Source organism: Bufo gargarizans, chromosome 3 (assembly GCF_014858855.1).
Source record: "Bufo gargarizans isolate SCDJY-AF-19 chromosome 3, ASM1485885v1, whole genome shotgun sequence".
Classification (NCBI taxonomy): domain Eukaryota; kingdom Metazoa; phylum Chordata; class Amphibia; order Anura; family Bufonidae; genus Bufo; species Bufo gargarizans.
This window is the reverse complement of record NC_058082.1, coordinates 52,450,492-52,463,139: the sequence shown is the minus strand read 5'-3', so window position 1 is coordinate 52,463,139 and position 12,648 is coordinate 52,450,492. Positions and strand designations below refer to the sequence as shown.

Genomic DNA, 12,648 nt, shown 5'->3' with positions numbered 1-12,648 from the left:
CAGATTCGAAGGCTGAAAGATAAAGAGGTGAGCGATGTTAACCCCTTAATGACCAGACTGTTTTGGGCCTAAATCACCAAGCATATTTTCTTCCTTTTTAATTGGATCCGGGAATCTCCCAACTCATTGCTACAATTGCTCTGCTAAATTCATTTCAGACTGGCAGCTCAGAGGGGCTTCGTCCTTTCTACTGAAGCTGGTGGCAGTTGAACGATGGAACTGAGCATGTGCTTCCATCTCAAGAGCAAACAGCAGGTGGTGCTATACAGATAGATTTCAGTGAATAACTCAGTGGCTATACTAAATTTTTAATTATATCCAATTACAGAAGTATTCAGATCCAGGTGCTGGTTTAGAAAATGGAGAATATATTTTCATGGGACAACCCTTCTAAATGTTCATACGGTCAGTATTTGTATGCCAAGACACAGAACAGGCACAACTAGATCCATTATACTTCTCTGTAGGTTCCCTCCTGATATTGGTTGACAAATACAGACCACATGAAAGCATCCTTAGGCAACGTTTCCCAGTTGGGTGTTGTCCGAGCATAGCACGGACATGTGACTTTCCACAGGAACCATCAGTCTCTGCAGAGAAAGTGGCAGCATGTTCTGTTTTTCCCACAAGACTCACTCATGTAAATGAATTGGGAGTCCATCGGTGTGTGGTTCGTTTAAAAACTAGTCCGATGCTTTCACCCGAAATACAGACAAGTTTACCATCGCCCATCTGCAAGAGGCCTTAACCTTGAATTCTCTCATGACCTGATGCATTTGAGGAGGAGAGACATGGTGGGAGGTTAGAAGGAGGGCACGGTAACAAGATCTACACTATGGCATCACATAGGAGACACTCCAGAGGAGGCAATGGTTTCCCCCTACAATGTCTTCACAGCAATGGCAACATTCGCTTAGGAATTCTCAAGATACCTTGTAAGACAATCTGCCTGTATTTTTAACGTCATGTCACGAATAATATTCTGTACAGGGAATATGCAATTGTTGCACAGTCATTTATAGCTGTTCCTATGATTTTACTGTAACCGTCAGTGTGAACAATCTTCAAAATAGCTGGAAAAACATGCATCGCTTATGGTTAAATTGCCCAAACTGCACATGTGCTTATGAATGTTCCTGTTCCTAGCCTGGATGCAATTGCATTTATAACAGCAGTTTGCACTCCAGAGCTGCCCTTCCTACTGTAGCTGGGGAGAGGAGGGTTAAAACCAGAGTAAGCCCCTTTTGTGGGGGCTATGGGCACATGCTTCGGTCATCCTAAATCATGTCCTGTTCTCACTGTGCCTTCCCAGCTTAGAGGACAAGCTTAAGTACATGCTAGAAGTGTTTGTTGCAGGCGAATCAATAGAAACTGAATCAATTCACAAGCTGCAACTGAGCACAGGAAAGTCACCAGCAATATTCTGCCATCAGCAGATCCTGTTCTGAACAAGCAGACAGCAGAGTACAGTTAACAATATGCCTTTATAGAGTGGTCACTAACGGGCCTTAGGCCTTTTAACGACAGCCTAGAAAAGCATTGCAGGGGTCTCCCGTACAGTAGAGAGCGGGCGCTTGGCTCCTGCTTTAAGGGACCGGATTGGAAGAAGCACTGCTCAGGGTTGTTTAGGCACTTACATGCCACGGTCAACAGTGACCGCAGGATCTAAGTAGGGCAGGCATGTCCAAACTGCGGCCCTCCAGCTGTTGCAAAACTACAACTCCCAGAATCCTTTAACTTCCTATGGAAGTTACAAGAACAGAGGTTTAAATGTGCATGCTAGAAGTTGTAGCTTCATGGCAGCTGGAGTGCCGAAGGTTGCTGATCCCTGATCTAAGTAGTTTAGAGGGAGGGGCTCTCTTTTCCTACCATCTGCACTTTGAATGAGATTCACATGGTTGCCTGGGAACTAATGAATGCCCTAACCCTGCCTGCAGTGTATGCCCATCAGGCTGCGCCTCTCTGGCACACCTTGCTGGTGCTTGTCAGTACAGCACTGACAGTATAATGCATTGTATTGCATAAGGAGTACAGTGTATCAAATGCAATTAAAAGATCACTTGTTAAAGTCCCCTTGTGAGACTATTAAATGGTTAATAGTTAAAATTTTATTGAATAAAAAGAAATCTCCAAGTTACAAATAATTTTGCTGTTGGGGGGGTTCTCAATGGAAAATAGCAAAACTTAAATCCCATGTATTTGGTATCACGTCTAACAACTAGCACTACACAATTATAATGTACGTTATTTGGTATAATCATAAAATTTTACGTAAAAAGTCAGTGTCTGTATTGTTGTTTCTTCCTACCCCCCCCCCCCCCAAAAAATAAAAAATTTAATCAGTAAGTTATATGTACCCCAACATAGTGCCATTAAACACTACAACTTATCCTGCAAAAAAATATAAAAGCCTTTATGCACCTAAATAGAAGGAAAAAAAAAAGTTTTAACTCTTGGAATGTTAAAATTAAAAAATAAAATTGTTTGGTCACTAAGGTCCAAAATAGGCTGGTCACTAAAGGGTTTGTCCACTTTACCAGTGATGGCCTACACTCGGTAATCTAAGTTACCGTATGTGAATCCCAAAAAGGGCAAATTAAAAAAACTACAACTTGCCTTGCAAAAAATAAAAACACGGCGTGATATGGCTATACCCATTTGTCCAGCATTTAATATTTCCCAGACTTCCATGCAACATCTGGAGCTGGTGTTTTTCGACTACAACCTGCGTGTGTTACCAGTCTTACTGAACGCTCACTAATCTGGGAGCCATCCTCTATATCAGGCATGCTCAACCTGCGGCCCTCCAGCTGTTGTAAAACTACAATTCCCACAATGCCCCGCTGTAGGCTGATAGCTGTAGGCTGTTCAGGCATGCTGGGAGTTGTAGTTTTGCAACAGCTGGAGGGCCGCAGGTTGAGCATGCCTGCTCTATATTGTCCCTGGACTACAATATACAGTATCCGGCAGCACTGTAATGTGATCGTGCCGACAAGTAACCCTTCACTGTCTCATATGAAGACACAAAACTGCATTTTCACTGAATACTCCTTGTGCTGCATTGGATCAGGTCTAACAGGTAAAACTAAATTGATATCTAATGGGCGGACTATCACGGGGAGATTAGTGCTATAAATCCTGTGGGGTTTTTCACTACTTAACACAGAATAAGGAATCCACATGAAATGATTAAAAAACAAAAACATGGTTCCACGCGCTGAACAAAGCTCGCTTCCAGAGAATGAGAAAGGAGACTGCACTTTACAAAAAATGAAAAAACAAAACCTTGTGGTTAGAAGCTGCAGCTGTGCAAATTATTGGTGAGTCACCACATGCCTAACAGGAAGTTAGTTACACCGTGGCCATCTTGGATAAGGGCAAAGATTTAACCCCTAAAGTGCTAAATAAAGCACCACTATACTGGACTGTATACAGTACTGTTGACTGTAAATCTGCATCTTTTGGACTGGAATATTGGGGCCAATGAAGATTGAACTTAGTGAAGGGCTGATTTCACATTTTTCTTAGCAAGATACAAGCTGTACTTTTCTGTAAACCATTTAACAAATAGGCTTGGCTTATGGTTTTTAGTTCTCCAAATAAATAGAGCATGCTCAGGATATGCAATTTTTCCTAGAGGCTTATCTATAGAACTAGAAAAAGTCAGTTACAATAAAATTACAATAGAAAAAAAAAATATGTAAAGTGTGAAACAGCCCCATTGGCGTGTGTATACAGGGATGCTCCTTAATCATAGCCACCTGAACTCTCTGCACTTTAGGGATTAGGAATCTTTCTCTGCATGGCTTACACCCATGTGTATGCAGGTCGGACTGTCATTTTTCTAATGGGTGCTTCTGTAATTTTTTGCAATAAGATAAGCTGCATGTGAATGTGTACGTGTGATTTTTTTGAGTCTTTCCTGCCCAGGATTGCAGACCCAAGCTTGTCTTAGGTCACTGTGGTAACAAGACATGGCCTAATTCAGGAGCAGTATCTGGACAAGTCCCTTTGTCATCACCATTTCTCTATTAAAGGGAACCTGTCACTAGGATTTTGTGTATAGAGCTGAGGACATGGGTTGCTAGATGGGCGCTAGCACATCCGCAATATCCAGTCCCCGTAGCTCTCTGTGCTTTTATTGTGTAGAGCCTTTAAAAGCTATAACCGAACATTAAGTTACTTAAATGATTTCTGCATTTTTTCTCTAATGCACTGGGCTTTATTTTTATTTTAGTATTTTGTCTTTTTTTTAATACCAGCCATCAGAAAGGTCCTTGCAGAGATAAACACAGACCACCCACACATTTACAGTCTATGGGCGCTCCAAAGATTAAAAGTCCCACAAACCAGAGCAGGCAGAAAACCTCCAAGGGTCAAAGGTTGGGGCTGCCTGCATAGACAGATCAGTGAATGAGTGATGTGGTCTGACCACTACTATTAGTACAATGAGAAGGCGGTGGTGCCCACAGTACTGCCTAGACAACCTCTTAAAGGGGTAGGCTACTCCATTTTGCAAACTATAGGGAAAACGCAGTAGGTAGAACATTTGCATCAGTTCCTTGCTTTGAAATACGCAGCCCGATGGTTTGTACAGGTCTGGACTCTGCACCCCTGGCTGTGTAGCATTCAGGTTGTAAGATGACCACTAAAAAGGTCCATCAGTGGAATCCACTGAACTGCACATCAAAGAATGCTAGCACATGAGCAGCGCCGAGCACAGAACAGTTCAATGAAGGCCACTGATCGATGGATCGGGTGGCATGAACATCCGCCAGGGGCCACCTTGAGACTTGAATGCTGCACAGCCAGGGATGCAGTCCTGTGTAAAGTATCAGTTATAAAGCCTTGGAAAACCCTTTTAAATGCTTCAGTAATGTGTGCGTTTTAGAACGTACTTATATACTGGTATATGAAAGATGGAAATTATGTTTTAAGAGGGGCTTGAACCAAAAAAAAAAAAAATCAATCATGAATGAAGGAAAGCATTTTTCCTTCCCATGCTCCCACCTACCTGTCCATAGTTGTCTATGCCAGTTACTAATCTATTTAAATTTAACAAATCAAAGGACGTCCTTAGCGCTTGACCAAGACCGGTGAGTCCAACTGCTTGAAGATTTTTTAACTCATTCATAAAAGTAGTGTGGTTTTCCTTCCATCCGGCCTGTGAAGAAAGTAAAGGACACAGTCTTCAAACTCTGACTCTTCAAACCGTGTGCTGCAGCTCGTAGCACTACATTTAGCCAGGTTCACACCTGCAGTACTTTGCAGCATGCTTTTCTTAGCTCTGCAATAGATGTCAATTTGTTGATTAGTTTAGAGATTTTCTAGCCATCTCCGAGAATATCAAGGATACCAAGAAAAACAGATCAACTACAGCAGAAAAATACACACTTTTTTAATCTCAGCCCAAGAAATAAGCCGGATCAGCTGACTGTATCATGATACCACAAAGGTGTGAAACCAGACTTCTATGGGTCGTCCAGGATCTTACTACTGACGGCCTATCCTCAGCGAGTGTCCAACACCGTGCACTCCCGGCAATCAGCTGCTCTGTGGACGGAGCGGATTACTGTGGGGTTGCTCCCATTCAAGTGAATGGGGCATCACTGCAGTAACCAGCTCAGCCCATGACACAATGAATGGATGGAGCTGTGTCGTTCCAGCGCCAACGTCCGGCACCAGCTGATCAGCAGGGGTGTCAGACCCCCACAGATCAGAGATTGAGGCCTAGCCTGCAGAAAGGCCATCAGTAGTAAAATAGTGGACAACTTTAAAAAGAGCATTAGAGTTATCAGTATCAAGTCACATTAGAATCATGAAAAACATTCACTTACTACAGCTCACCAACTTCATGTCATGTTCACATTCCAAAAACACGTTTTTCTGCTACAGATTTTATATTTTGAAATGTATACAATTGTGCTGTTCTAAGTGCCGAGACTCCCACACAGCGGCACCAAAGACCCGCAGTCCAGCCCCAATGACTTGAAAGGCACCATGCGTCAGCACCAAGTTCTCAGCTTGGCGGCTATTATGCAGGTCTGACCACCACTGATCAAAAAGCGATGGTGTATCCCAGACACATACCATCGCTTTGTGAGGGCTCATGCACACAACCGTTGTTTGGGTCCACATCTGAGCCGCATTTTTTTTGCAGCTCTGATGCGGACCCATTCACTTCAATGGGGCCGCATCCATGGCTCCTGTCCGTTCCGTGGTCCCGCAAAAATTTAGAACATGTTCTATTCTTGTCAGTTTTGCAGACAATAGGCATTTCTGTAATGGGCTGCCTATTCCGTTCCACAAATTGCAGACTGCACACGGGCGGCATCCATGTTTTGCGGATATGCAAACAAAACATTTAGCATTTCACCTAATATGGAGTGCACCCAATAAAAAGGTTACATCCCATGTCGAACATTTTTCTAATTTAATGCCAGTTCCAGGCCCTGTTCAGGAGTAGTTTTTTTTGCCAGGATTCTGTTGCTTTTAGACCATCAGAATAGGTAAGCCTGTGAAAACTCTGGGGCAAGAGAAAACTGGCTTAGTTGTGCATAGAAACATCAGACTCCATCTTTCACTTTCAAGGAAAACTCAGCTTGCTATGGGCAACTAAGAGTTTTCCTTTACACCAGTTTTGATAAATCTCCCTTTTGATTCAGTAGAATATATATCTCGATGCCGGTGTGAGCAGATCCCTAGTGGTGATTTATTTCGTTTAGAGGAAATTGCTCCAAAGTTGGCCATATAATAGAGAATTTGAACACCTAAAAATGCAGATTTAGGCCATTTTCTGCCAACCATTGGCACTTTTTTGGCAAATGAGCAACACGTTAACACAGGGCAGGTATCTAAAAAAAAAAGTGGATCTGCAATGGGAAATGTTCATCGTGGTCAGGTCCTGAAGTTTATAAGTGGAGAATTGTAAAGAACGTATCTGGATCTCATTAATGGAAGCCCAAACCAGGCCACAGATCATGGCGGAAATCGATCGATGGTCTGTCATTTTAACTTATGGGATCATCATCTGAAACCTTCATAGGACCAACCATGAAGTCACTTCGAAAACTGTCTCCTGCAATCCGCAATACATGGCCAGCTTTAGTTCTGGGCCGCATCCTCCACTGTGTAAATGATCTGGTCCTGGGATCATCAATCACATATTGCAGATTTGAAAGTCATGTTTAGGGTCCATTCACACGTCCTGTTTTTTTTCATCCTGAAAAACGGTCCGTTTTTTGCGGATCCGTTGTTCCTGAAAATGTTTCCGTATGTCATCCGTATGTCATCCGTTTTTTGCGGATCCGCAAAAAACGGGAACATGTATACATTTCAATAATCAAATAAAGTTGTTTGGATTTCTTTGAAAAAAAATTGAAAAAAATAAAATAAAAAAAAATTTGTTATGTGTTTCCAGGAACGGAATCCGCAAAAAACGGATGACATACGGAATGACATCCGAATGTCATCCGTTTTTTGCGGATCCATTGACTTTGTATTGTACCAGGATCCGATTTTTCAGGACAAGAATAGGACATGTTTTATATTTAAACGGACATGCGGAACGGAACAACGGAAACGGACAGCACACATTGTGCTGTCCGATTTTTTCCAGGACCCATTGAAAATGAATGGGTCCAGATCTGGTCCTGATCTGTTCCTGAAAAAACGGAACAGATCAGGAAAGAAAAAACGGACGTGTGAATGGACCCTTACACTTAACATTACCCAAGACATTACAAAACGTTGCAACTTTAGGTTACAAAACCTTTTCAAGAAACTAAATGGCCCTTATTAAAGAGTCTTTGAATATTTTACAACTTCCTAATGTAGACTTTCCCCAATCCCAGGACAGAATTTACTGACTTCTATAGGTGCTGGAAAAAAAAAAAAAATTATATATATATATTTATATTATAGCTATAGATATATAGATAGATAGCTAGATATAGCAAAGAAAATCCGCAGCACTCCTTGAAGTATAAAAAAAATGTGTAGTTTTATTCACACATGTCAAAATAAGACGTCTTATTTTGACATGTGTGAATAAAACTACACATTTTTTTTATACTTCAAGGAGTGCTGCGGATTTTCTTTGCTGCTTAAGTCCTGAATCGAGGGACCACCGCGGGCACCACATAGCTATAGCTGTATATCCAAAGGAGTGCTGCCTGACTTTCTATTGATGGATAGATATAAAGAGAGATATATATTATATATATATATAAATAAATCTCCATCTATCTATCTTAGGCCTGTGATGGCTAACCTCCGGCACTGCAGCTGTGGTGAAACTACAACTTCCAAGATACACACTTGTTTGGCGGCATCTGTAATAAAATAACACTGACCTCCCTGCAGCCAATCACTGGCCTCAGTGCTATATGGCACGTGACCACTTAGGTCAGCGATTGGCTGCAGTGGGTCTGGAGTCTATGAGGACATCACACGCAGCAAAGCAGAGAGATGGGAGCAGCAGGGGATAAATATGTTATTCTATTTTATCACTAATGCTGGCGTGCTCAAGTTTTGTTTTTAAATAACTCAGACAACCCCTTTAATGCCAAAAGGATGGGCATATATTGGCCATTTATTGGGTATTCTGAGAATGACGATCATGGCTCCCTGTGCCCTATTGCTAAAAAAAATTAAAAAAATAATATAATTTCATTTTTTTAAAATAATCAGGTACGCTTGCCATTTTTTGCCTGTGGGTACTGGATGCGTTCTCCTCAAGCTCCTTCACAGAACGACATGCGCAGTCAAAGCCATTTGTATCGTGCTTTGCTAGGCGTTTTGCGGACATGGTTAGGACATTACTACAGTTTTGCTGCCACTGTCACAATATGGTGCCGTTTTGAAAAATGTGATATGACTACATCTAAGAACATCCAATATAAGCAAACCACAAATAGCTCAATGTGTGACACTAAGCAAAGGCTCACCAAAAGATTTTTGAAAACACACATAATGTAACATAATAATTAGTAGAAATACATATAATACATGTCAAATCTCATTAATAAAATAGCAGCAATGCATGAGATGCTGTGACAGGAAAGCCCCAGAGGATGTGCACATTACATGGATCGAGTTTGACAATAAATGTGCCCAACAGGAAGCAAGGCGGAACGCGTGTCAGGGTTGGTGCTCCCTCCAGGTTCCTGGTCTGTATTTCTTTTGCTTACTACATTGCACACTTCTTTATAACTTTTGCATTTCCTCATTCTGCCAGTTTTACCTCTTTGTATGTTATTACTTATTGCCATTATTATCTGTAGACTCTGATGCATATTTACAATCTGAAATTAGTTCTTGTCAAACTCTACCCATGTAATGTGCTGAGGGGGGGCTTTCCCGTCACAGCATCTCATGCAGTGCTGCTATTTTAATAATTATGAGATTTGATATGTATTGTATGTATTTCTACTAATAAATCATCATGTTACATTATATGTGTGTTTTCAAAAAATTTTGGTGAGCCCATGACCTCCTATATCCAAAATATTTCTGACTTCCCCACGGGGGTTCTAGCCCACCTACAAGCAGGAGACTGGTCCAACATCTCCATGAAGAAGCAGCTAACATGTAACCCAGTGTAGGTGTGAGCAGAAGCCATGACAAGCGCAGACACACAGCAACCGATTCCCCGCTTTACAATCCACGGCACATACTGACCCTAAGGGTCCATTCACACGTCCGCAATTTCGTTGCGCAAAATGTTGCGGACCCATTCATTCCTATGGGGCAGCACGATGTGCTGCCCAGACACAGAATTGCGGACCTGCACTTCCGGGTCCGCAATTCTGTTCACGAAAAATATATAACATGTCCTATTCTTGTCCGCAGTTGGCATATTCTATAGTGTCGGCAATGTGTGGTCCGCAAAATGCAGAACGCACATTGCCGCTGTCCGTGTTTTGCGGATCTGCAAAACACGTTGCGGACGTGTGAATGGACCCTTAGTGGTCCGTGTTCACACCTGTATCATGGTTTCCGTCTACTGTACAGACTGTGGCACAGTGCCGATCTGTCACATGACTGACACCTACAAAACCCACTCACCTCGCCTCTTTCAGAAGTCAGTGAATCAGGGACGCATCCATTGATTTTAATGTGTTTACTTACAGATCAGCGATTATTCACTGACCATGGTCTCTGATGCAGACCAAACTTGCCCATTAAAGTCTATGGGTCTGTGAAAACCACAGACACCACACGGATGGCATCCATGTTCTGTCAGTAATTCTCATAGACCACAGGTAGGAGATGCTCTGGAAACTTTCAGCCAAGCAGGGTACATTAAATACGGATGATGACACAGAGTAAACACGGATTCTTAAAGGGGTTTTCTGAGCCTTTAACTGATGACCTATCTTCTGGATACATCATCACTAGGGGTTTGAGACCCTGGCCCCCCGACGATCAGCTCCTGCGACCGCTGCGGCCTCCTACTTACAGAGCACAGCGCCGTACATTGTATAGTGGCTGTGCTCGGTATTGCAGCTCCTATGACTGATGGCCATGATGTCACTGGCCTAGGGGTAGTGAGCGCCGCTGCCTCTCAAACAGCTGATTGTGGGGGTCTGACACCTGGGACCCTGCCAGATACTGATGATCTATCTAGAACAGGGCTGGCCAACCTGTGGCTCTCCAGCTGTTGTAAAACTACAACTCCCACCATGCTTTGCTGTAGGCTGATAATTGTAGGCAGTCTGGGCATTCTGGGAGTTGTAGTTTTGCAACAGCTGGAGAGCCTCAGGTTGGCCATCCCTGATCTAGAGGTTAGGTCATCAGTTAAGGTCTCGGAAAATCCCTTTAACAAGGTGTTAACCCCCCACCTGAGGTGTCTCGTCACTTTGTCGAAAAAAACATCTGTGCGTGCAGCAGATTAGCAAGGGGTGGCAAAGCTGCCTAAACTTTTGACAGTGAAAAGGGGGGGTGACCCTGTGGGGGGCATCAGATCAATTCCCAAACTGAAGTGCCAGCCCAGCCATTCGGAAACTACAACTCCCAGAATCCTCCTTTCACTCCTATGGGAGTTACTAGAACAACCAAGTGTGCCTGCTGAGGGTTGTAGTTTCTCAGCAGCTGGAGCGGTGAAGGTTGCAGATCCCTGGGCTAAACCCAAGAGAAGCTCCTCCAGGGCTGGAGAGCACAGATTTGGGGATCTGTGGGTGCTCTGGTAACCCCAAGTTTGTTAAGGTGGAAGCACCACCTTAATACTGTCTATATCAGAAAGCAAAGGCCCTGGCAGGTCACAGCAGCGCTTTGTCACAGTGTGCCAGCCTCACCCTATGGTGGATACATAGAGAGCAGCCCCTGCCCAGGAATAAAGGCTACAGTAACAGGTTATTAGGGGGGTAAACATTCACAGCACTCCTGCCTCATATGTGCTCTTCATGCTGCAGGGCCCCAGGAGGGGCCCCTGTAACCAGGACTCCAGGGCCCGCACCGAGCACCGCAAACTCCCCTCGGGAATGTCACTTAGAACTTGTCTCCACGTCTCCCACAATGCCTTGCGGCTGAGCTGCTCGGGCGGGGGGGATGTCGGCCATGTTCCTGTCAGCTCCTGAGTGTAGCAGTGCTGTGTGAGTGCCGGCACTGGCCCGGGCACAGCAGGGCGCACACACAGGCGGGGGGAGGGGTGCAGCAGGGCGAGCTCGTTACCTTGATCCCATAAGGAGGCTCCTCCAGTGTGACCAGCATGTACCTGTCTCCTCTGCTGGCAGGATCCCGAGATCTGAGCTGGGAAACAGAGAGATGGGGATGAGTTACATGGAGGACACAGAAGCGGGCAGCACTGGCACAGGAGAGCACCCCCTGAGGGTGACACGAGGTGGGGGAGCTGCTGCTGCCCTCTCGCCTGCCTGCAGGGGGCGCTGCTCTCTGACAGGGTTACTATACCTTCATGAAAGTCTCTACAGCGCCTTTTGCTATGTCCAGGTATGTGGTGCCCAGGTAGGTGCGCTGGTTCATGGAGGCGGACGTATCTAGCAGGAAAAGTAAAATGGGCATAGTGCTGCTGCTACATGGGCAGTCCCATCCACTGAGGGGGAGAGAAGCGGCTGCTGGAAGTGGGGACCCTCCCTGACACTACGCAGTGTGTCTCCTCCACAGCAGCCCCATTCCCCTTCTCTTTGTGTGGCAGCCCGTGCCTCCCCCCAGGCTCCTAGGAGAGGCTGCCTAGAAGGGAGGGTATTGATAATGGTGGGCTCTTATACTTCTGACCGTCACCCCTCGTCGCGTGGTGTTTGGGGGGCCGGCTGCTGCTGCACTGGCTGGTTTATGCCCCTTTTAGATGTGACAGAAGTTTGAATGAGTTCAGCACTACTTCCCCTCTCGCAGCCTCTGTCTCCCTCTACTGAGCGCTTCCTTTCGCACTCGCGGCTTTTAAAGCGAGCGGGAGGGGTCTTGGAGATTCTAGTATGGCGACGTCACGGGCCCACATGACGGGGAGGGGGGACGGGCGCCCGCCATTGGCTGCCTCCCCTGCGCCTACTTAGCATTATTCATGAGGCCCGTCGCGAGCGCGCTCGGCGGTTTAACCCTTCCCCCCGGCCGCGCGGGCGCCAGGCGAAGGCTTTGTCACCCGTCCGGCGCTAAAGTGTTAAAAAAAGCGAACGCGCGAAGGAGGAGCTCCGA

General features: G+C 44.8%; 1 protein-coding gene across 3 annotated transcripts in view; it reads right to left on the bottom strand.

The window, feature by feature from the left end:
* INTS6 (integrator complex subunit 6) overlaps positions 1-12,371 on the bottom strand; it is a 41,555-nt gene extending 29,184 nt beyond the window's left edge. Inside the window, exons 1-3 of one of the 3 annotated variants that reach the window (XM_044284697.1) lie at positions 11,911-12,371; positions 11,674-11,751; positions 5,015-5,164 (exon numbers count right to left, since the gene is read on the bottom strand). In XM_044284697.1, coding sequence (XP_044140632.1) covers positions 5,015-5,164; positions 11,674-11,751; positions 11,911-12,021 — 339 coding nt within the window. In that variant the 5' untranslated portion in view covers positions 12,022-12,371. The remainder of the gene's footprint in view (positions 1-5,014; positions 5,165-11,673; positions 11,752-11,910) is intronic. The other 2 variants (XM_044284698.1, XM_044284699.1) reach the window with 2 other exon arrangements.
* Positions 12,372-12,648: the final 277 nt, after the last annotated feature.